At 38.7% G+C, this 27,282-nt stretch overlaps 1 protein-coding gene across 6 annotated transcripts in view; it reads left to right on the top strand.

Moving 5' to 3' along the window:
- Window positions 1–27,282, top strand: part of LOC121877707 — a 53,292-nt gene that overhangs the window by 5,642 nt on the left and 20,368 nt on the right. For 5 of the 6 annotated variants that reach the window (XM_042383541.1, XM_042383539.1, XM_042383535.1 and 2 more), the window contains exons 2-12: window positions 2,129–2,555; window positions 4,607–4,739; window positions 6,828–6,904; window positions 7,637–7,781; window positions 7,883–7,979; window positions 8,134–9,113; window positions 11,649–11,885; window positions 12,114–13,403; window positions 13,694–13,794; window positions 16,026–16,206; window positions 16,611–16,796. In XM_042383541.1, the coding sequence (XP_042239475.1) occupies window positions 2,205–2,555; window positions 4,607–4,739; window positions 6,828–6,904; window positions 7,637–7,781; window positions 7,883–7,979; window positions 8,134–9,113; window positions 11,649–11,885; window positions 12,114–13,403; window positions 13,694–13,794; window positions 16,026–16,206; window positions 16,611–16,796 (3,778 nt within the window). In that variant the 5' untranslated portion in view covers window positions 2,129–2,204. The remainder of the gene's footprint in view (window positions 1–2,128; window positions 2,556–4,606; window positions 4,740–6,827; window positions 6,905–7,636; window positions 7,782–7,882; window positions 7,980–8,133; window positions 9,114–11,648; window positions 11,886–12,113; window positions 13,404–13,693; window positions 13,795–16,025; window positions 16,207–16,610; window positions 16,797–27,282) is intronic. The other variant, XM_042383538.1, reaches the window with a different exon arrangement.

Raw genomic sequence — 27,282 nt, 5'->3', positions numbered from 1 at the left:
ACACAACATACATATACCTGTATCGTTGTCACTCTTGATCTTTTCTTTTTTCGTTTTTGTATTTATAGATGGATCTTTAATACAGGGTATTATTATTATATTATATTATTGTTATTATTATTATTATTATAATAATAATATTTATTACATGGTGTGTTATTATTATTATTGTTGTTTTTAATAATTTATTTATATTATTATTATTTTATTATTATTATCATTGTTATTGCTATGTTTTTGCTCCCCAGGCCTTGATGTTGGTCAGTGGCCTGTGCCTGGGTGGGCTAATCCCTTAAAAAAAAAAATCACAACCCATCTCCATTGCCCAGATCTGTACCTGGTACTGTACTTGGTCTCCTCCTGCAGTTGAGGTACTCATGATGAGATGGCATGTTCCTTTGCATTTTGTGTTGAATCATTTTTTCTGATACAAACTGAAGGAGATTTAGGGGGGGGACTTTCTTCTTTGTTCTGCAGACACTGTCAGAATCTTCAACACTTCTCATCTCTTAAGGTCTACCTAGGTCTCTCAAAAGACAATTTCTGAGATTTGATAGAATTTCTAGAAAATTATGTGCTGCTTGCTTAAGTCTTAATATTTGCTATGCCTCATCCTGGATTTCCCTCAGAGGAATATTTTCACCCACCAGTGCAAGGATGTGAGTCTTTTCCACACCAGTAATGTTCTTATGACCCATGGTGACTGTTCTGGTATGGTGGTGTGTGTGTTTTATCCTTGTTCAGACTGTAGCTAAAGACAACCACCATGTGGGAATCTTATGCATAGAGGCCTGTGGCACCATTAAGTTGGCATAAAGTCAGTTTCACTCCATCTTCCAGCTTTAACCACTTCCTTACGCTGATGCCAATTTTTTTTATTTTATTTTTTTTTGGGTATTGCCAGATGATTTTATTCAGCAGAGAGAGGGGCCCCGTACACAAGTGGTTAATTTATAATGCTTTTTATAACATAATTGGAATCAATATTTTCTGGGGACACTGTATTTATATCATGTTTACAAATCTGGAACTTCTCAATTCTTACAATGACTCTCACACCCCATACCATAGCCTACAGGTCTTCAGCAATTAAAAAGACACTGACTTGGTAAGACCAAGAACATATTAACCCCATCCCCTTACATCCTCGGCAATGAAGTGAATACTGTACTAGACTGTAGCTCCACTATCGGGTGATGTGCGACCTGTGCGTGATCTAGCTTTCTGCCAAAGGGGTGGAATAACCTACAAACAGCTGAATGTTGAGACTCAAGACATGAGCACCTCTTTGACTGGCTGGCATCATATACAGTTGTACCCCGCTTAACGCGGTTTCACTTAACGCGATTTCTCATATAAGCGGTGCCTCGCCAGAACCGAACTTTCACTTAACGCGGTTCATCTACTCATATACGCGGGAAGCGGCGCAGGCACGATGCGCACAAGGTCGCCCAGTCATCAAAACATTACCGAGTTCTTCACCCGCCACCCACCACAGCCGGCCCAAGTCAGTGATAGTGATAATTATAGTGAGGATATGGACTTATATGGACTTTGAGGGGTTTGACAAAGAGGCCCTGCAAGCCTCTGTGGTGGATAGTGATACAATTGATACAAGTGATACAGGTGAGGGCCAATAATCTGCCCTCTGCCTCGGAACCAACCCCCCATCCCGTGTGCCCAGCCATCTTTTCTACTAATGTAAGTGTTAAAAAACCTAATATTATTGATATTTCTCTTAATTATTAATTGTGTGTGCATACCATCATAAAGTTAAGATAATATTTTTACTACAACATAGTTGTGTGTCGTCAAAAAGTGGAGTTTGGGGGTCGGGCCAGTCTCTATTGGAATTAATCCCATATGTTCTGTTGTTCACTTAACGCGGTACCCTGTGGGTTCAATTGACCGCGTTAAGCTGGGTACAACTGTACAGTACATAGTAGGAAATTTATAACATAAAAACAAATACAGTACAGGAACTGCAATAGTTGGTATCCAGTCATGTGTGGACTGGCTACTGATACTCTTTTTTTTTTTTGTACAAAATGTAACATTAAGTGTGGTGTTATAAGGTATCTTTCATATCACAATGTCTGATATAGCTAATTAGCCTCTATTTTTGCAGAGTCCCTTTGGGGTCTTAGGACAGATGGCAGTGAGAGGGAAGACTTAGGAGTAAGAGAACCCAAACAGTTGCACTCATGAAGAAGAGGCAGCGCAGCAAGAGGAAAAAAAGCATGGAAAAGAAACAGGCACAGGAACAAATTTTAGAGCGAGAAGCAGAGATTGTCGTGAAGAGGGAAGAACTAGAAGAAGAAGAAGAAGAAGAGAAGGAGAACCCTGTGGAGGAGGCAAAGTCAGCAAAGGTAGTGGTGATAAAACAGGAAAAGGAGGAGGAGGAAGATGAAGAAGGAGAGAGAGAAGCATCGCCGCCACCGTCGACCTCCACGGTGCCGCAGGAGGCTGTCGTGGCTCAGTTGAACCAGCTACAACAGACGGTAGTTTCTCACATTCTACAGTACCAGGCGGGAGTTATGGCTCAGTTTCAGCAGGTTAGCGTCATCTTGCGCTGGCACTGTTAATACACCTATCTCTCTGTTACCCTCCGCTATCTCTGTGTTACCCTCCGCTATCTCTGTGTTACCCTCCACTATCTCTGTTACCCTCCACTATCTCTGTGTTACCCTCCACTATCTCTGTGTTACCCTCCACTATCTCTCTGTTACCCTCCACTATCTCTCTGCTACCCTCCACTATCTCTGTGTTACGCTCCACTATCTCTCTGTTACCCTCCGCTATCTCTGTGTTACCCTCCACTATCTCTGTGTTACCCTCCACTATCTCTGTGTTACCCTCCACTATCTCTCTGTTACCCTCCACTATCTCTGTGTTACTCTCCACTATCTCTGTATTACCCTCCGCTATCTCTGTGTTACCCTCCACTATCTCTGTGTTACCCTCTGCTATCTCTCTGTTACCCTCCACTATCTCTCTGTTACCCTCCACTATCTCTGTTACCTCTCCCACTATCTCTGTTACCCTCCACTATCTCTGTTACCCTCCACTATCTCTGTGTTACCCTCCACTATCTCTGTGTTACCCTCCACTATCTCTGCTACCCTATCTCTCTGTTACCCTCCACTATCTCTGTTACCTCCACTATCTCTGTGTTACCCTCCGCTATCTCTCTGTTACCCTCCACTATCTCTCTGTTACCTCCACTATCTGTGTTACCCTCCACTATCTCTCTGCTACCCTCCGCTATCTCTCTGTTACCCTCCACTATCTCTGTGTTACCCTCCACTATCTCTCTGCTACCCTCCGCTATCTCTGTGTTACCCTCCACTATCTATGTTACCCTCTACTATCTCTGTGTTACCCTCTACTATCTCTGTGTTACCCTCCACTATCTCTGTGTTACCCTCCACTATCTCTGTGTTACCCTCCACTATCTCTGTGTTACTCTCCACTATCTCTGTATTACCCTCCACTATCTCTGTTACCCTCCACTATCTCTCTGTTACCCTCCACTATCTCTCTGTTACCCTCCACTATCTCTCTGTTACCTTCCACTATCTCCTTTTTCCTCTCTTTCTCCTCCGTTCTTCCCCCTCCCCGAGCTTAAAACTCATGCCATAGTCACCCTAGGAGCAGAAGAGATAAAGTTTCCATTCATCGTCACATCCACCCTGGACCTATGTGTAGTTTTTAATTATCTCCGTCACCACCTGTACAGTATATAAAGATTCAAGTTTCAGAATGTTCGGGAAATTAATTCACCTAATGTTCGGGAAATTAAGATACCTAATGTTTGGGAAATTAATACACCTAATGTTCGGGAAATTAAGAAACCTAATGTTCGGGAAATTAAGACACCTAATGTTCGGGAAATTAGGACACCTAATGTTTGGGAAATTAATACACCTAATGTTCGGGAAATTAATACACCTAATGTTCGTGAAATTAAGACACCTAATGATTTGGGTACCATACAAGTAGAGATGTAATACTTCCCTCGTTGTGACAGTATTATAACGGGAAGCATTGTAAAGCGGAGTTACTTACATATGTATTGAAACAGTCAGAGTTCGGGCATATCATTGAATAGATCTTCTTCTGTTTCTTTGGGGAGTTTGATTCTTTTTGTCAAGGAGATATAATTTTCATCTGTTTTGATTGTTTTTTCTGTTATTGAGATGTAATTTTATTTGGGGACAGTTCTTGAAATACAGTTTAAAAGTTTGTTTAGGCTTTAACATTTGAAAACTATGGAGATGATGAGTGGCTGAACTGATGGCCTGTCATGATGATTTAATCTAAACTAATTTAAGTACTGTATGGCATTAACCTAATCGTATCATAATCTAACTTACTCTTAAATAAACCTAACCTTGCTCTACCTAACCTACTTTAACCATGCTCTACCTACTCTAAACATGCTCTACCTAACCAAAGCTAACCTGACCTAACCAACCCCCACAGGGAGTCATGCATCACAGATATAGAGAAATTGATTTATGTGAGACACCTTATCATGTGAGCTAGATATGCCCACATTCCTTTTTACAATACCAATATTATGAAATTTTTGTTTCTGATGCAGCTTCAGCAGCAGATGTTATCACAGTTAAGCTCCAACACCACCACCATGCCCCAGATCACCATCACCCCCCAGGTCAAGAATGAACGCAAGCGCCCAGCCTCTAGTATGAGCAACAACAGTGAAAATCGTGAAGGTACAGTTATGAGGAAGTTATCTGATGAAATTTTTTTTATCTAGTTAAAAAATTGCTTTCATAAAATGAATAATTATCTTAATTTATGTAGATTAAAGCAGTGGTTCTTAACCCAGGGTACCAAATATACCGGCTAATTCACTTCCATTATTACAAATTTACTCGTTGAACATAATCACAGCCACAGAAAAGTTATCTACCTTCACCAAGAAACCTTCAATTTGGATAAAACACATTGAAAATGGAAATTTTGCTAACTTTCCTTTGCTTGATGAGACTGTTGGTGCGGAGGAAGAAGGAATAGCCATCGTGACTAAGGTGACAGCATTTGCAGGAACTGATTTATTCCTTCCAAGGTTACTTCTCCCATGGTGATGTTTCTGTAGCACACAAATGGATTCAGGATTCTTTTATTTTCACTCCGGATTCCTTGGACAACAGTGATATGATGAAAGATGACCTTGGACTGCAGACTAATAAAAGAATTGAGATGGCGTTAGCATGAGTGCAGCTTGACCACTTCTGGTGTGCTCAGTTCAAAACGTTCCCTCAATTGGTGAAGAGAGCTCTGGAGATCCTCATACCATCAACCACATACTTATGCATGGAAGGTTTTTCAACGCTACTGTACATTAAATCAGGCCTGAAACCGTTTGGATGCAAGTTATGACAAGCGTGTGGTCGTTGATTGGTTGTATTATTGAATAGATTTAAGCCACTTCTAAGTGTGGCTTTGTGCCATTTCAGTTGTATTTGTGAATTTGCTTTGAAAATAAAGAACTTATTTTTGGAAAACGGTACGGGAAAATGTTCCAAGAAGTCAAGGGGTATCGGCACCATGAAAAGTTACGAACTATTGGGTTAATGTAGCATGAGGTTCCCAAGGTCCGTGTAAGAGTATTTGTAATACTTAAGTTTTTGGTGTAGCTGACCCCCTTCTTTATGTTGATGTACAGTCAACCACAGAAGTCCTACAGACACTGATGATTATTGTATCCATAAATACTTCCAATTAATGAGTCTGAATCTTGAGGTTCGTGGTTCAGGAGGAGAGGTGACAGGACTTGTGTGGGTGATTGTACAGTACCTATGATATCAGAATTGTCTTCACTACGACACTGTATATGTACTGAAATCTTTTGAATGTTTAACTAATTTTTCTCCTTGAATTAGATCGGCTTTGTGAAATACAGAAAAAATTATTACTGTATACAACTTTCATAGTACTGTACTGTATATGGGATCCAAGTTTGGCTCCCTTTATTTTTTCCTCTATAAAATTTCATATTCACTGCATATTCACCTGTTAACATATTTTCTAAAACTTTCATCATCATTTATGTATTTCTTACATTTGTTTAAAAGTATACAGTATATATATATATATATATATATATATATATATATATATATATATATATATATATATATATATATATATATATATATATATATATATATATATATATATATATATATATTATATATATATATATATATATATATATATATATATATATATATATATATATATATATATATATATACCCCTTATTATGAGATGAAATTGGTCAATGTAATAGTCAAGTGACCTAAATGTAGCTGGATGTGATTTTAGTTAAAAGCATGGTCACTGGTTGAGGGCCCCCACTCATAGGAAGCCTCAGCCTGAACTAATTTCAGGGATGGTATTCTCAAGGGCGGATCCAGGGTTGGGGCTCCTCAGGGGATCTGGACCCCCCCCCCCTGCCCCATTTCACCAGGAAATTCCAATAATTTTCTTTAATGTAGTATTGTACTCAGGCATCTTTGTATAGTGAAAAGTAATTACTATTGACTTTAGAATATCTCCTAATATCAAGTGCACATGGCTTCAAAATGGCCTGAAAATGCCCATGTTATTGGTCAGATTTCAGAAAAAACATTCTGGGGGGCTTACAGCCCCCCACTGGGTGGGCTTGCTGTGCTTGCCATGTTACCCCACCCACAACTTCTTGGATCCCCTCCTTTTGATATTCCTGGATCTGCCTAATGCCTTCTTTTTCTGCCTGTGATAAATTTGTCTCATTTTTCTTTTATTTGCCTTAGAGTCTGGTCAAGTTGGAGAGATGCATTTCAAGCGCAAGCGGACCGCATTCAATGAAAAGCAGTATAAAGTGCTGGAGGTATGTTTCTTGTTTTAGAGTCTCAGTCAAGTGAGGTTGGGATAATATCATGAGTAAATATTGAAAGCCCGAAAAATTGAATGTACTAGAAAAGATGGGGATCAGGAACACAGGAAGATTACACAGAAACTTTATCTGGAAGCAAAGTCACTGCCACAGACATAATGTTCATGCATTAACATCATCATTGATGTTTTATGTTATTACTGTGCTTCAACAACTAAGGTCTTTATGCATATGACAAGGTTATTAATTAGAATAGTCCATCAATAATAAATTTTTTATTAGAGATAGCATAATAGGGCGTCGGGGCTCTTTTAACTTGATATGCAGAGAAGTTCCATTTAATACTTATTAAGTGTACTGTACAGTGGAAAGACAGAATAGGGGAGTGTTTGTGTGGAGAATTGTGGAGAGATGTACATTACTGTACTAAAAGAAATCAGGTAAAGGAATACAGGTGATAGGTTTTCTTTAGAAAATCGTACAGACTTCTGAAGGGACCTTGGAGGTGTTTGAAGGAGGATCTTCAGGAAAAATCATTCAGTTTGAGTTTATTAGAACATTCAGTAATGAAGAGTTAAATATTGGTTATTTAGCCTAAAACTTGCCTAGTTAGTGCTGTGCAATATTTCAGTCAAGATTACTGTTTACTGTAGATATATTACTGCCAATAGTTGTGACTTTTCTGGGGTTTTGATACACATAGCTAAACTACTTTATGCTCAACAGACAACATTTGAACACAACAACTTTCCTGAGCCCATTGACCAACACTGCATTGCTCTGCGGATCAAAACTCCTTACCGCAGCATCAAGATGTGGTTTCAGAATAGACGAGCTAGTATCCGGAAGCGCCTGTCACCAAAGGAAAAAGGTTAGATATTTACATACTAATTCTTAAGTCAAGAGTGTGAGTTGGATAATATTATATCCACATCAACTCAGAAACTGACATATATAATCTGGTTATCACAGGTGCATCCCCGGGAGACAACAAAGTTATCAAGAACGCCAGTGATCCTGACGCTCGTTGGTACTGTACTCTCTGCCCATCTACATTTATTGCAAAAAAGTAAGTTGTTGTGTATCTTACATGCATATAGAAACCAGGAGAAGTGGGACAATGAGGGTATCTTATTAAGTATGCTGTTGACATTTCTAGTTTTGTTTTTATTTTGTTTCTCCCACAAATTTCTTAGATATAATTCCTTTATATTTTTCTTCAGGTTTTTAGACAGCCATAAAGAGGCACATGAACGAGAGACCTTGTACTGCCCTCACTGCAACATGGGGTTCACACATCGGGTCTTACTTGACACTCACAAGATATCCAAGTGCAGCTCCAAGACGGGTGTTGACCTGACTCACCTCGAAGATGAATGCGGAGACAACAGTGACCTCCAGGGAAAGAGAAACATTAAAAAAATTAGAAAGGACTCGGCAATCAACCAACAAAACTCTGCAACCCAACTCCAGGCTGCCTTACCTCTCTTACTGCTGCAGAGGTTACAGAAACAACAGCAGCAGCAGCAAGAATCTCCATCATCTCCTCCACCGCTAATAGATCCTACAACACTCTCACAGTTACAAGATAACCCCTTAATAATAAAACAGCAGCAACAGCGATTGATGCAGCAGTTGCTCTTGGCACAACTTCAACAAGCACAGAAGGTCAAGTTAAAATCAAAAGATTCAGAGAAAGAAGCAAAGGAAATGCAAGAAGAAGCCGATCAAACAGAAAAAGAAAATGAGCCAGAAGAAAAACAACAAAATGAAGAAGATGAAGAAAATGAGATGCAACAGCTGCAGTTACAACTCCAGCAACAGATACAGCAACAGCTCCTATTACAGCACCAGACACAACAACAAGAAGAAGCAGAAGAACCAAAGGGATCACTTACTCTCGGAGGTTTAACAATATTCCCCGTGCCGGCGTCGAGCTCGGAGGAAAATAAAGTCAGGGTGAAGAAAGAGGTGAAGGATCCTGCCCTAGAGAAGCAGCCCTCCACACTGCAAGACCAAATCACCGCCATACTTCAAAGCCATGGTCTCAAGTCTACATGGAAAACACCTACTGGAATCAAACCTGACCCAGATGCTGCCTCAGAAGCATTCAGAGAGAGAGAGTCTATGCAAGAACAGATAGAGGCCATTCTCCGACACCAGGAAGAACAGCGACGGAAGATAGAGAAGAATAATGAGGCTGGTAGGTGCCCACACCCTCTTTGTTATTTTTCATGGATAGTTGGAATGGCTGTTTCATAGTAGCCACAAGGTGTACGTACGTTCAGATGAGTTAGGATTTATAACTTCTGCACTTTATATTTCCAAGTAATTATATACATATATATACTGTATAATCTTAATTTTTTCTGGTTTTCGAGTAAAAAATGTGAACAATCTGTTGAAGAATTCAGCCATATAAATTACTAATTACAGTATTATGAATCACCTAAATTATTTACTGCACTGTATTGTGGTTACTGACTTGGAGCCCGGCAGTCAAGTGGATACAACACTTGCCTTCTGTTTCCGGGGTCAGGGGTTTGATCAGAGGTGTAGCGTGTCTCAAGTGCCACTTGCCATTGGCACCCCTCCCCCTTATTTCCGCTCGCAAGTTTAAATTCTCGATAGTTAAATAGATAGATGGACAGATAGATAATATATAGACAGACATGAAGCAAATACTAACTTGCTGTTGGTCATAGTCCTAGTTAATTATTGAAATCGTTTTGTAACCCTTGGAATAAACTGTACAGTGTTTCTCCTAAGGTAATGAAAAGGTGTGATGCTAGCCAGATTAATATGAATAAGTGATTGCAATCATCTAAGGGCTTAAACTACTCTACTGTTTATTACAGGCATATGGTTCACAAAAACTGAGAACTACAATTTATTAAATAAAACTTGTCTCTATTTCATTAAACTAGACAACTTGTACAAACAATGTGTACATAATCCTTCATATAAAATTTAACTAAAGCATTATCCAAATTCAAAATATATTATAATTCCAGAGAACTTTGGTATTAGGTTCATGCTATCTGTCTATGTCTTTAAAAAATAAATTTGTCTTTATTTCATTGAACTCTGATTAATAGAGTCATTAATAGCTACACATCAAGCTTTATAAACTTACATATGATAAATACTGGTAGTAGGCAGCTATCAAACAGGGGGTACTACCTGGGAAGATATTGGAAGCATAATGTGTCGTCTAATGGTAGACCCTGCTGCCATATGGCATCACAAAAATTTTGACCAAGTCCCAGGTTCCTGATCTGACTTTCTGCCTCATTTACACACAATTGCAGGGTCTTACTTTGACAACACAGAATATATATAATTTCTCACTCTTGATTTTTTTTTTTTTTTTAATTTCTGTATTTATTTTTGGTTTAATATCAGGGGCAGATCCAGGGGAGGTGGTCCTGGGGGTTCAGAAAATGTTAATACTTTTTCTTTAATGCAGTAATGCACTGAGACCTTTTTGTATATTAAAAAGTTATTATTATTGACCTCAGAATATCTCCTAATATTAAGCGCACATGGCTTCAAAATGCCCATGATATTGGTCAGGTTTCAAAAAAAATATCTGTGGGGGCTAACACTGTGTCCCCCAACCCTCCGGCTGGGTGGGCTCGTTGTGCTTGCCATGTTCCCCCACCCACAACTTTCCTTTCCCCCAACTTCTTGAACCCCCCCCCCTACATTTTTATATTCCTACAGTAGATCTGCCCCTGAATTTATTTACTTATTTATTTATTTTATTTTATTTTTTCACCCCCGAGGCCCCGATGTGGGTCGGTGACATGTGCCCGGGTGGGCTAATCCCCTTAAAAAAAAAAGAAGCATACATTGAAAATAGGTCAATGCTAGTAGACTACAACTCAAGCTTTACTGAATAAGTTACAAATAAACTTTGCGTGCATTGATTTCAGCGAATTTATCAATGATGCCGTCAGCATCAACATTTTCTAAAAACGTTTTCTCAATAGAGAGTGATGAGATGTTTGAAAAGTGCTGCAGTTTCATAGATGGTCTTAGGTAGTTTTGAATTATTTTTAGCTTGCTAAATGTTCACTCACAAGAAACCACAGATTCAGCCACAAGAGCTATGCGAAGATTAGGGAATGCATCTTTTCTGTACGTGACAGTGACTTCTAGATGTTCCTGATAGAGTGAATATGCCACAACATGAGACGAATAAAAGCTTGTAAAATTTGGGAAATATTCTTTTAACTGAATTGGATCAAGACTAAAGTTGAATATGTAATATATGTTCAGCAGATTTTCAAATCTTTTATGACAGTCACGCAATCGAGTACACCTGCTTATAATTTCCTCTGAAAAGCACAGAGATGGTATTCAGTGTGGTCAGGTCATTTCACAGGTCACTCACAGAGTACCCATAAGTCTTAGAATGTGTGATCTTAATACTGCAAGATAATGTATTAAGAAAGAATTGGCTGTTGAGAGCACTTGATACATACTCAAGAACTTTATTCAAAAATATAATTACAGGAAGAGATTTGCTGTAAATTTCAGTTATAGCCAAAAAGTAACATTATAATAATGATGGTGCAGGAACCTAGAGAGGAATAGACATGTATCAGTAAAATAATTGAGAAATCATTTACAGCTTATAATGTAATATCCAACTCAAAGTGTATTATATGAATTCCTTACAAGTTCACTGTCACTCACTGATTTTATATACTTCTTCTCATTTTCTTTTCAGACGCAACAGATGACACAGATTTAAACAACATGAAACGGCACCGTAGAAGAACGACGGTATTTAATGAGGTTCAGCTGCGGACCTTATACTTACACTTCACGTACTGTAATTTCCCCGATCCTTCCATGTTTAAGATCATTGGGCACTTGACCAAACTGGAACCACAGGTGATTAAGATATGGTTTCAAAATGAACGATCCAGACAGAGAAAGCGAGCCACTCATATTGTGGATGAAGGTAAGTAACTGTTAAATGATACTCTGATTATACTTTTCTTTATTCCCACTGATTGTTAGGCTCCTCTTTAGTGCATATCGTAAAATATAGAATCATTTAGGATTTTCGAAAAAAAAAACATGATTTGTACTGTGTTTTTTTTTTTATATTGGTTAAATCTTAACTTACTTTTCATGTAAATTTTAAGTTTATTTACATATGTTAACTGAGGAACTGTTTCCCTTTCAGTTAACTCCAAGGAAAAGCCATACAAGTGCCGAGACTGTGGGATGTCCTTTGCCATGTTGACATTTTTAGTGAAGCACAGCATGCGCCACAATGGGGACACAGACCAGGATGCTTCAGTACGTACCTGCCCTCTCTGCCTGCAGAAGTGGAACAAGGAAGTGTTCGCATCACACCTCAAAAGCCGACACAACGTAAATTTAAGTCTTGTCGACGAGAAGATGGGAGGGGCCTTAATGTGTTACCTGTGTGAAGAGACTTTTTCTGATCAAGAAAGTTTGATGATCCACAAACATAAACATTTGAAGGATGACTATGGGGATCCCCCACAGTGTTCTGAATGCAAGACAACATTTGTTAATGCCATCTGTTTAGAAGCTCACATGGAAACCCATAGACACCATGAATGGAATTATAAGTGTAATCTCTGTGGTGCAATTTTTCTTGACAAGATACTACTAACATCTCACAGGATGGGTCATGGTGTTCCTTTAGCACCTGTAAGTACTATTGACAGATCAAGAAGTCAGCTGCAGCACACGTCCGTGAGAGCGATACACGCTCGGGCAAGAAAGACTGTGGCGTCTGCCATAACAAGTCTCAACAACTCTCCTGAAAACATCGAAGCTACATCAGAGACTGACTCCGTAAAATCAGAGTGTAGTGTCCCAAGTAACACCCCTGTGTCCAGTCCATCTACTCACAAGACTTCAATAACACCCACTTCAACTTTTACTGCAATAGTGTCGCCACCAATATTACCGGGAACACCGCCCTGCACAGCAGTCACCTCTTCCTCACTTAGCAACTTGCCGTTTAATTCCTCTTCAGGGCCTGTCAGCTATGTCAAGTTGATACCGGTACAACTTGTTCCAGTTAATTCCATCAACAACACACAGATGGGTCAGAAAACTACCAGCTTCACCACTGTGACCTCTGGAGGCATCACCACCCCAACCACCACCTTCATCTCTGTCCCGGTATCGTTGAAGGGCTCAACAGAAACTAACCCCATCCTCAACTATCTTCTGGAAGCAACCTCACCTCCACCTGCTAAAGTGGTGGACAACAAGCCTCATACTAAGAAACAAAAAAATAAGACCCTACCCAATCTCATCCCTATTAGTCAGAATTCAATCTTACCTTTAAAAGAAATCAATGTGGATGGCATACAAAAAATCCCTCCACAAATAAATAAAACCAAGAAAACAAAAGAAATTAAAAATGGCATTAGTGTTGTCAGTGAGAATAGTGGGAAAGGTGTTGATGTGGACAGTGATGGTGTCACAAAAGGTAAATACAGTACAGTACAGTACTAGTAAATGTTATACTTTTATGTAAGAATTTATTTCAGTTGTGGTGTTACAGTGTATCAGTACACACTCATGCATGGGATTGTTAGATATGATGCAAACCTAAATGATTTTAAGAGTTCATTTTCACTTTAAGGAAGTGTCATTTCTTTTTTGGGCTCTCACCTTATGTTTGATCTAGGTTGTTGTGTATGGATATGTGCAATATTAACATGTTGTTTTTATTCCTGCATTGTAACTGTTTAGTGTTGCATTCTGCACATTTTGCAGAGACCAATTGTCACATCTCGAGTGAAGGGCTGAAGAACACGGCCGAGAACAATGATGCTCAGGACCAAGTGAACAGCCAGGGGGAACAAGGTGCTCTGCAGGTAATATACTAAAGAGAGGTTAAGGTGTCTGGTGCATGTTTCACATCAAGTGGCAGTTGGATATCACAAAAATATTACCATATTAAGATTACTTTCTAGATTGCTACATTTGTTAGATAATTGATGTAATACTGTATGACTTGTCCCCACAGAAGTGATGTGAAGGTGCCTACTTTTATTGAGAGAGTCACCCTGAAAATTTTATTTGTAGTATAGTCAAGAGAACTTGATAATTTGCACTGTGCTTCATCCATTCAATGTGAACCAAGGATTTTCTGCTTTCTGGTGGCTTTTCATATACAGGCAGTCCCCAAGTTATGAACGCCTGATTTACAAACACCTGCCCTTACGAATGGGTCCCAATATATTCCTCACAAAAATCTGAAACTAAAATCCCATTTCTTACATTACTTTATATTGTTAGCATCATTTTATATACATTATTTACGTTATTTGTTATGTATGGGATGTTATCAAAGTTGTAAAAAGTACTGGACATTGTTACTTAAGTAATAGTATTATTACATTAGCTAAATGTTACTCTAATGAACACAAGAAAATCAAGGGGAAAGTTCGCTGTCATGGCCACTGCCACTTGACCTGACGTCACCTCACAAGACCTCAAGGTATGTGACTGCTTGGTGACTCCCCACACCATAGCCATCACAGATCCACCCACACTTATGTTTTTCAATTGTATTAGAGTAAAAGTATTAGAAAACCATATTTAAGTAAAAGTACTAAAAAATTTGAGTACTTTTAAAAAGTAAATACCCAAAAATGTTACATGAGTACAGAAATCAGGTAAATTTATTTACCAGTAGTTACTTTACAACTCTGGATATTATTGTTATTTTGTATTGGCAGGGTTGTGTTTTGACTTCATTTAAACTGGAATTAACACTGTTCCGACTTAAGAACACGGTCGGGGAACATAACCCATTCAAAACTCGGAGACTGCCTAGTAATATTTCTCTGGTAATGTTTCAAGCTATTTAGCAAGTTAGCATGTACTGTTGTGTACTGTCTGCCTCCACACATCCTCCAAGTTCTCCTTTCATTACAAGGCCCCACACATTGATCATCTGTAACAACCTGCCTTGTACCTCCTGCTTCTTCCCTTACTTCACTCACATGCTGATTTTTAATCTAAAGTGGGAGAGGTGGAACACATGTTACCTCAGTCCATCCAACTCTCCTTTAATACATTAGTTTTGTTTCCATTGAGCAGCTTGGGAATGGTTTTGTAGACGAAAGTGAGTTAATACCTGTACTCTGTACAACTTCAAGTACATATAATACCATATATTGTACTGTATGTACAGGGATGGGACCATTATCTGGCATGCTTGGAACCTGGGGGTTACCAGATAAGGTTTTCTGGAATTTGGAGGGCCAGGTCTAAAATGTACAGTAAACTCTCTGTAACTAGCTGTGAAACCCCTGTTCAGATAACTAGATTCACTCCTAAAAGTATCTTTACCTGTACAGTACTCTGTAATATTAAAACTTAAAATTATAGGCATATAAATGGCAATAATGAAAGCATTTAAATAGCAATAGTGAAGTATAAAAAGAGCAAAAATTATTCAAGTCACTGTACACCCTGCATCGCAATCTCAAGGACGCTGGCTGCCTTGACACTCGCCTTCGCAACCAGCCCAGCCGAGAGATGCTGAGAGGCAACCTTCCCTAGCAACAATACTCTGTGCCACGGACCATCCAACCTCCACACATTCACCACACGCTTTCACAGTGGAAACCCATAGATACTTAAAACTTTATACCGTATGATTATTTTTTGTTTTCACTTTCTGTATGTAGAATTGTGTGTGTATTTAGCCAAGAGAAAAAAAAAGAATTATGTAAATCTACTGACTGAAATTACAAGATGAAAAATATGCATAACATAACATATAGCTCACAGGTGGGGAACAGTTGGAAATATACCGGTTCAGCCTGGGAATTACTTGGCATTCATATTAAATAATTGGTTCAAGACCATAACCAGTTTTTGCAGCGTTCCGAATGCTGGGACAGCAGATAAATGGTTCCATACCTGTACTCTTATGTAGGCTGAGCTTGATTGTCATTGTTTTAGAAAAAATATTATCAGAGTTATAACTGTTCTTTGGCATAGAGACTTCTGATGGGGGCAAGCATCACATCAGTGATTATCTTGGCATTTTCCAAGCAGGGATTTTATAATGTGTTATTGTGTGTGTGTACAGGTGCCAAGCAAGAAGAGATATGTGCCAATATTACCAATGATCCCGATCCAGGTGACATCTCAGGAACTTCCGACACCCACGACCACCGAGATAACTACAACAACACCACAACGAAGCAGAAGAAGCCGTAATGTGCCAAATAAGAGACTATGGCAGACACTTGATTTGGTTGGGTGTAAAAGTAAGTGGATGAAGTAATATTCCAACTTTTCTGACTTGCTGCCTGGCTGAGTTGACACATGCATGTATGATGGCAATAGTTTTATGTTATTGAAGTTACTATAACAATCAGCTCGGGAAGTGGGTTAAGGAATAATGCTTATAATCTTACCAAAAACTGGCATTTAATATTTAATACAGTTCACTAACTTACAAAGACTGAAAAATTCTGTGAAACCAAGGAAAAAATTACATATTTTAGCTGATGCTGTTGGCCAAGTGGCTTTTGTTACTTTACATTTATGAACTGGGGGGTGAAGTGTTGTCCATCACACCTTGTCCCCCTTGGCAGCTGAGAGCTCATCTTACACTCACCCATCTTCTTTCTTACATCTAACAACCTCAAAATTAACTTGCTAATTTCAGGAAGAACTCCAACTTACTTCACTGGAAACCAACGTGAGATTTTGGAAGCCCACTTTGACCATGATAACTTCCCAGAACCTGGAGAGCAATTAGCAATTTCCATTCAACTTGGGGTTGATTATGCTGTTGTTAAAACCTGGTTCCAAAATACTCGTAAAAATTACAGAAAACAGCTGAGAGAAGAAGGTGAGTCAGTGAGGATTGTTGCCACTTTATGAGTCTATATCTGTCTGTTTTCATTACATTTCAAGTTTTGTGTAGGTATAGAACTTGGTGTATACAGAGATTTTTGCATGACAGGTTGAGAAAGCAACAGGAAAGTCCTGAAACAACAAGTTTAGTAGATATACCATAAATGCAGTACTTACTCATATTCCAAACATAAAAAAGTAATCCTTGGCCACCAGATTGATTCCTAATGCTTCATATCTGTTCTCTGTGATGTCTAAGTTAGATCAGTAGGGTTGTTGATATCTTGATAAACAGATTTAGAAAGTTGTGAGAAATTTTTATAATCTTAATCAATCAACTAATTTTTTAGATTTTTTTCTTTCAACTTTGATGTAGGAAACGTACTGTAAGGCATACAGTATATTGAAAAAATTTCTTTAAGTTTTATAAATCTTATTTTATCTTCACTTGTATTTCTTTAATACAATATACAGATAATATTGTTTTTAGCCCCTTCACTACTGGGACACCACTTTTAGTGTTATATTTGGCTAATGCCAGATGATTTTATTCTGCTCAGAGGTGACACCATACACCAGGGGTTAATTATTTGCTGCACCAATCAAAAAAAAAATTTGAATACAGGTACACCCACTAAAAAATTATTCGGCACCCTTACGGCGTGATACAATATGACACGGGTGCCGAATAATTTTTTAGTGGGTGTACAGTATACTTCTGGCAGCAAAGTAGCTATGTTCATAAAATCCACTTCATTCTTGGAGACATCATTATCGGGGGTAGATTTAATATGGAGTAAATGGGAATAGGTTCCAATCCTTCATTATTCTGTATTTTGCATATGCCAAAAATTAACAAGAGCTGCCATAATAAACAAGAAAATGATACATAGCATATCCTAGAATACAATAGCATACATTTTATGTACATGAAATAGGTTTTTCCATCCTTTGGGTGATGTGATACCAGGAGTGTGCAACACAGTTCAGTCAGGCAGCCGCCCTTCTGACTCAGAGAGTGTATGGCAAGAGATAACATTGGTCATAAAGTTCTTATATCACTAAACAAGTTAAGTGTGGCAGATAGAGTGAAGCAACTGAGGCTGAATCATACTTACAAAATTGTCAGTGGACTGTGCTCAGAGTATCTAACAACAAACTGCAAGGTATAGGGATATGAACCGGCTGGGCACTAGAGGGAATGAACATATATTTTATGGTACCTCGTGTCTGCGATCAAGCGAAAAACACTTCTGCTATAATAGACTGGAACAAGTTACCAGACCACATCAAAACCAGTACTAATAGTGTAAAGAAATTCAAAGCTGAAACAAAGAAATGAATAACAGATGAAGCTATAACAAGAGAAGAGAGAGAGTTTCTATTTTATTAAACCACAGAATGTTGTAGTGCTCCACCAGCCTCAGATAGTCCAAGTGCAATGTAATGCTTTTTTTTTTTTTTTCAATTTACGGGGAATAGCCCACCTTGGCACAGGTCATCGACCCACAACAGGACCTAGGGGGCCAAAAATAAGAGTAAAAAGAAATAAAAATAGAAAAGAAAAAGACCATATTAATCTACACCACGAAGATGCCGGAAAACCGGCTTTTTAAAGTGAGACATTGTAAGAGTATGGAAACACAGAAGAAGGCAAAGCATTCCACAGTTTGGCTGTGTGAGGAAAGAAGGATGTACTATAACTGGTTATTCTAGTGTGACCGACAGCCACAGAGAAACTGTGGGCAGCACGGGCAAGACGAGTGTTACGAGCCTTGCCGGCGGTACACAGGATGCCAAATCCACCGAACATAGCCCGCTAGATTACCTGTAAAAGAGAGAGAATGAAGCAACATTGCGGTGAAGAGAAAGGGAAGAAAGATTACACTGGTCAACAGCCAAAATGGTTCACATATGAGATCATGCTCACACAACTAATTTCATATTGCTGAATTCGAATCTGATATTTGTTTTGTTCTATCAGACCAGGTTTTATAAAAAATCAATAGGTACAAATATTTAATATTCCATCACGTGTCGTGCAAAAGATGAGATTATCTCGTGACTGTGCTTTCATGACTAATTTCATATTAATGAATATTAATTGGATGTTTCATTCTACCATCAGACCTACTTTCTTAAAGAATAAAAAAAATAGTAAATATAGTAACATTATCGCATCATGCAAGATACAATTTTAAACCTATCACAGATAAGCTCATAAAAAATTGTACCAAAAAACATAAGTTCAAATCCTTTATAATGACAAAATATGAAGTTCTAAAAGTGCTTCTGAACTTTACTCTTTCTCTTGTACAGCTTGCTCTCTTCTCGTTGCAGTGTCCAGCAATAGTCGCCCATCATGGTAGGACTGAATTGTCCCTGATATCTGCTCTCCATTATGGCAATATCTTGATGAAATCTTTCGCCGTGTTCATCACTAACGTCTCCAAGGTTACCTGGGAAAAATTCAATATGAGAGTGGAAAAAATGCAATTTCAAGGACATCCTTGCTCCCAATGCATGATAATTCTGAAGCATGGTTGTTACGATTTCTTTGTAGTTGTCAGCACGATAGTTTCCAAGAAAATTCTTTGGCACATTGACAAATGATTCCCATGCTTTTTTCTCCAGTGGGTTCAATGTTTTGGTGAATTCGCTATCATTAACTAGTATACGAATTTGTGGTCCATTCAAGACACCTGCTTTCAACTTGGCTTCGGAAACCACACCACCTAGTTTCTGAGATAAGTACAGTATAGAGTCCCAGCACCGAATTGATCCATAGCTTTGATGAAATTTTTAGCCAAACCGAGCTTTAGATGCAGTGGAGGCAAAAATATCTTTTCTGGATCTACAAGCGGATTGTGAGCACAGTTAAACTTTCCAGGCACATTTCTTGGTCTTGTCGGCCAATCCTTTCTCACATAGTGCTCTGCATCAGCTCTGCTGTTCCACAAGCATAAAAAGCACATGTGCTTTGTGTAGCCACTCTGAAGGCCCAGTAGTAAACTGATGACTTTGAGATCACCACATATCTTCCACTGGTGTTTCTCATACTCTATAGCGGCCAACAGAATTTTCATTGTTTCATAGCTCTCAGTCATTTTTGTTGCGTGTGCTATTGGGACAGATGGAAGCCGATTGCCATTGTGTAAAAGAACAGCTTTCAGAGAGTCTTTTCCTGAGTCTATAAACAGCCTCCAAACCTCTGTCTTGTATGTTTCAGACTTGCAGAGTTGTTGCATGAGAGATACTGCGTCCTCGCAATAACAAAGGTTGTTTGCCATCTTGAAAAATGCAGACAGCTGTCTATGTCGGTAACGCGCTGTAGTGATATGCACTCCATCTTCTAGCAGGTTACGCTGCTTTAGTCTGGATCCCAAAACTTCAGCCTTTTCTTTTGACAAGTTTAGGTCCCTGATGAGATCATGAAGCGCTTCTTGAGTAAATAGTTTAGGCCTGGTATTTTCAGAGTCATCCTGGTAGTCGTTTTCCATTGAGGTAGAGGTAGAATCGGAATCACTCAATTCTTGTTCAGTCGGTGGATTTGGGACTGGAAGTTCAGCACTGTGCGGTACTGGTCGGATTGCAGAAGCAATATTGGGGTACTGTACCTTGCCTCGTGTCTTGATTTTTATTCCCTTAATATTTGTGAGACAGAAGTAGCAGTCACTACTGTGGTCTTTAGGTTCACGCCATATCATTGGTACAGCAAACGGCATTCCTGAACTTCGTTTACCACACATCCACTCGCTCAGGTGGTTAACACAAGACTTACAGGCTACATGAGGTGCCCATTTCTTGTCTTGGTCACCCAAATGACATTTGAAGTAACTTTTGTAGTTCAGTCGAACAGCTTTTGTGATTGGTTTCTTGAGGCTACCAGGAGTGAAGGCACCACATATGTAGCAAAAACTGTCAGCACCGTTCACACACTTGCGACGTTCCATGTTTTGTTAATTTCAGAATAATTACAAATCATGCAGGTGTAGATATGCAATATCATGAATCAGCAAACTGAAACAAACAAAAAAGCACAAATCAGGACAAAATAATTGCATAAGTGGAGCCAATGAGCATATAAATTACTGTATGAATAGCATGGTACACTAAATATATAGATATGCTGGTTCTGGAAAACTGAGCCTGATACAGCTATACGAATGTCATAATTGAGTTCAGCACATACAATTACACTAGAATCAGACTGTTTTGATCCAGAACCATGAGAATTTTTTTTTATGTTGACCAGTGAATTATCAACTAAAGAGGAGAGTCAATAAGACGAAATGCGTATTCCACTCAATCTAACAGTTGGACAGAAGAAGAGCCACCCCAGATATGAGAGCAGTACTCCAAGTTAGGAAGAATGAATCCCTTATAAACTTGAAGCAACTGTTCAGGAGTGAAGTAGCTATGGCATCTGTACAACATTCCCAGCTTTTGAGAGGCAGCTTTAGTAATGTTGTGGATGTGTGGCTTCCATGACATATTAGAGGAAATGGTGAGACCTAGCATATCTATTTTAGAACTTGGCAGAATGATTGCATCCTGAAATGTGATTGATGGGAAATCATCTAATTTCAAAAGTGTAATTGGTAAATACTGAGATTTATTACTATTGAATTCTATCAATAAACTTTTGATAATACTCCTGTATACATACTATTACTGATTAGAGAGTGTTTTCAACATAAGACGACTCCAGGCAGGAACAAAGGTGTCAGTAGCTTCCATTGCTGAACTTCAGTTTGCAGATGAGCTCACACTGAACGTGACCTACAGGAGATCCTGAACACCTGCACTGATGCGTATGCACACTTTGGTCTTGAGGTGAATGTACGTAAGACTCAAATTTTCTTTCAGCCTGTCCCTGGTTCAGCCACACCTCTACCATCCATCCAGCTTAACAGCAGTACTACCCTCTCTAAAGTTACCCACTTTCAGTATCTCGGCTCCCACTTGTCCACCACCACAGACATCGATGAAGAGATTCAATATCAGATCAGATGTGCATCTCAATTCTTTGGCAGATCCCGTAACCCATGTCTTCAGCTATAGGGAGCTGAAATTATCTACAAAGTTGTGTGTATATTGAGCAGTGGTCCTCCCCACCCTGCTATATTGCAGCAAGACATGGGCCACATACAGAAGGCACCTCAAGGCACTTGAAAACTTTCACCAACATATTCTACGTTCCATCTTCCGAGTTCACTGGGAAGATAAGCGAACAAATGCCAATATTCTTGCTGACACCAACTGTAGAAGCATTGAGGTTACCATTATCCATTAACAACAACGCTGGACTGGCCATGTTACCCGTATGGACGACAGTAGACTGCCAAAGCAGCTACTTTACAATCACCAAATGAACAGTAAACGTAATGCTGGCAGGCAACTGAAAAGGTATAAGGATAATCTTAAGACAAAACTGAAAAAGTACCAAATTGACCCTATGATCTGGGAGACGATTACCACACACCGTAATGCTTGGAGGAGCACCACACAAGAAGGTGTCGATACTTTCGAGTTAGCCCGACTGCATAACGAGGCAGACAAGCGCCAACACTGGGAAGATTCTGCCACTGCCCCTCCCGCATTAGATGTAGTCCCCCCACATGTTCAATATCTGTGAACGACATTGCCGGTCCCGTATCGGCCTCTTTAGTCACCTCAGAACTCATCAATGAAGGTGACATCCTTAATAACTCGTATCATTGTATCATAGCTGGATGATCGTTATACTCGATTCTGAGTGACAGCAACGTAGTAGTAGTAGATTAGAGACCAAGAATAAGCTTAAGCAAAGGATTTTCCAGAAAATAAGCTTTGTCGACTATCCTTGGTCAAGTTGTCTTACTGTTTACCATTGATGTTTACCTGCACTGTCTCAGCACACTGGAAACTGTGTACAATACTCCCACGGCCTACATGCAATGTATACTTTGTCTACATTCATGCTGAACTTTATAACTGCATCGTTTATGAACAAGTTCATCCAGTTGTAAACATGTATGTTAACTTTACTGAATAAATATTTTTTTATTATTATTAGCATTATTATTAAGGGGAAAACAAACTTTGTGATAAAGATGCTTCATTGCCAAAGGTATACTTGTACCAGAATATTCCTAGGCTTCTAAGTAGGTAGTAGGCAGCTATCAAACAGGGAGGTACCACCGCCTGTGAAGATATTGGAAGCATAATGTGTTGTCTAATGGTAGACCCTGCTGCTCTATGGCATCACGAAAATTGTGACCAAGTCCCAGGTTGCTGATCTGACTTTCTGCCTCATTTACACACAATTGCAGGGTCTCAATTGTTTCTCCTACTATTGGCAACACAACATACATATTGTTTCTCACTTTTGATCTTTATTTTTTATTTTTGCATTTATGGTTCTTTATTATTATTATTATTATTATTATTATTATTATTATTATTAGAGTTATTATTATCATTATTATCTTTATTATTTTATTTTTTATTATAAATTTTATTTACTATGAATTATTATTATTATTATTATTATTATTATTATTATTATTATTATTATTATTAAGTGGTCCTTCGGTTAACGAGCACAATCCGTTCTAGAAGGTTGCTCGTTAACCGAAAAACTTGTGAACCGAAACCATTGTTTCAATGGGTTTTTGGGTAATTGGTTCCAGCTCACCGAAAATTGCCTAAATTCAACAAAAAATGTAGAAAAGTACACTTACTTTGAGGTGTGTATGTAGAAGGCTCCTGGATGATGATGATGATGCTGGGAATTAGAATTGGGGTGGACGAGAAGGGAGAAGAGAAGGCATTGGGGTGGAAGAGAAGTCACCTCATGGCGCCATTTCACCCATAAAATTTTAGTTCTCTTGGTGTAATTCAAGATTATTTTCTTTAAATCAACACTGCACTGCATTATATATTGTCAATATGTAAAAAAAAATTAAAAATTACCAATAATTTGCTTGCAAACACAGAAAAAAAGCGTTTAGTTGAAGAGAGTCTCGAGCAATATGTTACCTCCGCTGAAAAGACACAAAGACTGACGCCTGTATGGTGTGTTGAGAGGCTGGATGGCATGCATAAAACTAGTTTCATTACCTTCAGTTATGTTCAATAATTGTTAAAATGACTAAAAATTTTTAATATTAAACTTTTTAAAATTATTGAATAGTATAAACTTCTTGATATTTGCTAAAATGGTGAGGAATTTAAGCCCTAGAACTGATTATTGCATTGGCGGACTAATATTACAGCTGGTGGACCGCCAAATGCAAGCGAAAACTTGTTGAGGTCGGCTCGTAAGAAACTCGTTAACCGAGGGATTGCTCGTTAACCGAAGTTAAGAATCTTATGGGAGGTAACTCGTTAACCGAGGCGCTCGTTAACCGAGGCGCTCATTAACCGAGGGATCACTGTATTATTATTTTCGCCCCCCAGACCCCTATGTGGGTCAGTGACCTGTGCCCTGGTGGGTTAATCCCCGTAAAAAAAAAAAAGTGATCCACTTAACACAAAAATAACATCCATCAATACTTTTGTGATTTACGAAAGACACCTGTCCATACATTTTTAATTGGTGAGGTTAAAAGGGTTTTAAAAAAAGTCACACAAATACTGTAGAGAAACGAGAAAAATAGACACAAAATATTTGGGATTCATATGGCAGATGCTACAGTAGAGAACAACCACAGCCCGAGAGGAGGAGTCCGAGGCCCAACTATACTACAAAGCAGCAGGAACCATTATGTAGAAGTGAATGTGATACTAGGAAGTTAGATCAGAGCAACTGTGACTGATCAATGTTGGTGTAAGAACAAGTTATTGCAGACATGAGGAAAATAAAGTATTGTAGTTTGAAGGACAAATATTAATAATTGTTGTTGTAAATTTTAATTCTCCTATTTATCTAGATTTAAACATTTCCAGGATCTCTCCCTTAAGTAAAATATATGTACTGGTCGTTTCCTTGTACAGTTTGAGTTTTTATGATAGAATTTTTATGCAAAAAGTAGGGGTCGAACTATGCATGAATAATATTTTTGAGGGGTTAAAATTATGCATTTCCGTGGTTCATTTATGGTGAACGATAGGTACCCAGTACATGCTCATGTTAGGCTAACCTTACCAGTAAGCTCCTTTAACTTATGGTGAACGATAGGTACCCAGTACATGCTCTTGTTAGGCTAACCTTCCCAGTAAGCTCATTTAACTTATGGTGAACGATAGGTACCCAGTACATGCTCTTGTTAGGCTAACCTTCCCAGTAAGCTCATTTAACCTGGGGTTGCCTACCATACTCCTAGATTCTTTCTTTATCTTGCTACATGAAGAACAGAACCTCATTCACTATACTGTATACAGTGAGGCACTTTAAATTTACAAAACCTGATACAAATGAAACTTAACAGATAAATTTATTTAATTTTTTTACATCACTAGTGACACTGTTGCCAAGTTAGGCTCATCACTGTAGCCACATCTCCCTATCCCTCTTGCTACCAGGCTGAACTGAGTTAAGTTATGGGTGTTTTTTAACTCATAATTCGGGTAGATATACTTTTCTTTTTTCTTTTTTACTCTGTTACATGCATACACAAGTACAGTGACCCCCTCGGTTAACGAACTCAATCCGTTCCAGAAGGTCATTCGTTAACTGAAAAGTTCGTTAACCGAAACCATTGTTTCAATGGGTTTTTGGGTAATTGGTTCCAGCTCACCGAAAATTTCCTAAATTCAACAAAAATGGTAGAAAAGTTCACTTACTTTGAGGTGTGTATGTAGAAGGCTCCTGGATGATGATGATGGGAATTAGAATGGGGGTGGAGGAGAAGGAAGAAGAAAAGGCATTGGGGTGGAAGAGAAGTCACCCCATGGCACCATTTCATCCATAAAATTTTAGTTCTCTTGGTGTATTTCAAGATTATTTTCTTTAAATCAACACTGCACTGCATTATATATTGTCAATATGTAAAATATATTTCAAAATGACCAATAATTTGCTTGGAAACACAGAAAAAAGCGTTTAGTTGAAGAGAGTCTCAAGCAAGATGTTATCTCCACTGAAAACAGAGAGAGACTAACGCCTGTCTGGTGTGTTAACAAGCTGGATGGCACACCAGAAACTAGTTTCTTTACCTTCAATTATGTTCAATAATTGTTAAAATGACTAAAAAAGTTAATATTAAACTTTTAAAATTATTGAATAGTATAAACTTCTTGATATTTACTAAAATAGTAAGGAATTTAAGCCCTAGAACCGATTAATGTATTGGCGGACTGATACTAAAGCTGGTTGCCCGGTCAGTGCAAGCGAAAACATGTTGAGGTCGGTTCGTAAGAAATTCGTTAACCGAATTTTTGTTCGTTAACCGAATTGAAAATCCTTATGGAAGGCAGTTCGTTAACCGAGGGGTCACTGTATACAAACAGAATTTGCAAGACAAGAAAAGAAATACATTAATTATCATAAGGTCTGAAACATAAGAGAATAAACATTTCATTGTGTGCAAGAGTTAGCAGACTGAGTGGGGAAGGAGAGGTTGACGGCGTGTGGGATCTCAGCTGGTGTGAGCTGTCTCTTATGTGCAAAGACACAATTGGCAAATATTTCTTTGTCCAGCAGTCAAATGGGAATACAGAACAGTATTTTTTTTTTTATTATTGGTATTACAGTACAGTACTGTATTTTTATTTATTACTTACATTTTCTGTTACAGTAGGGTCTGGATATATCACGAGATAGGGTCCAATGATGTTCACTATATACTAAATCGCGATATGTAATTACAGTACTGTACATGTAATCAATGGAGAAAATAGGGTTACGTTCTGGAGGCCAATAAAAGTGACTAAATTTGACTTAACGAGTTTATTTTCTTACTTACTAAACCACCAATGAACACTAGACTCGGGAACAACAGGCTGTTTCAATATGAATATCAAGGAACACCAGACTCGGCAGGTGATGCACCATCCTGGGAACACCAGACTCGGCAGCTGACGCACCATCCTGAGAACACCAGACTCGGCAGCTGACGCACCATCCCGGGAACACCAGACTCGGCAGCTGACGCACCATCCCGGGAACACCAGACTCGGCAGCAGACGCCCCACTGCCACCCTCACTTGACAATCCCACACCTACATAAATGAACAAACCAAATATATTAGTTACAGTATTAAATAATTTCCATTAAGCTTTCCATTATCTTCACTTCACTTTTCACGTCACTAGCAACCCATTTACAGTCACCTTAGAAGTCGTAATCTGCAGCAGAGTCGGCTGTTTACTCGTCACTCTCTCAGAAAGACTGAGCGGGCGAGAGTGAATGCATGGGTGAGCAGCCACAGTGGCGCCTCTGGTGAGCAAATAACGCATTTGTTTGCCATGGCGGTACATTTGAAATATTTCCTGCCCGATTTCCCTCGCAAAATAAATAAATTTATCGCTATACTGTATATTGGAAAATGTTTAT

Source organism: Homarus americanus, unplaced genomic scaffold (genome assembly GCF_018991925.1).
Source record: "Homarus americanus isolate GMGI-L3 unplaced genomic scaffold, GMGI_Hamer_2.0 scaffold24523, whole genome shotgun sequence".
Taxonomy (NCBI): Eukaryota; Metazoa; Arthropoda; class Malacostraca; order Decapoda; family Nephropidae; genus Homarus; species Homarus americanus.
Note: the sequence above shows the minus strand (reverse complement) of the source record. Positions and strands in the feature narration are given on the sequence as shown.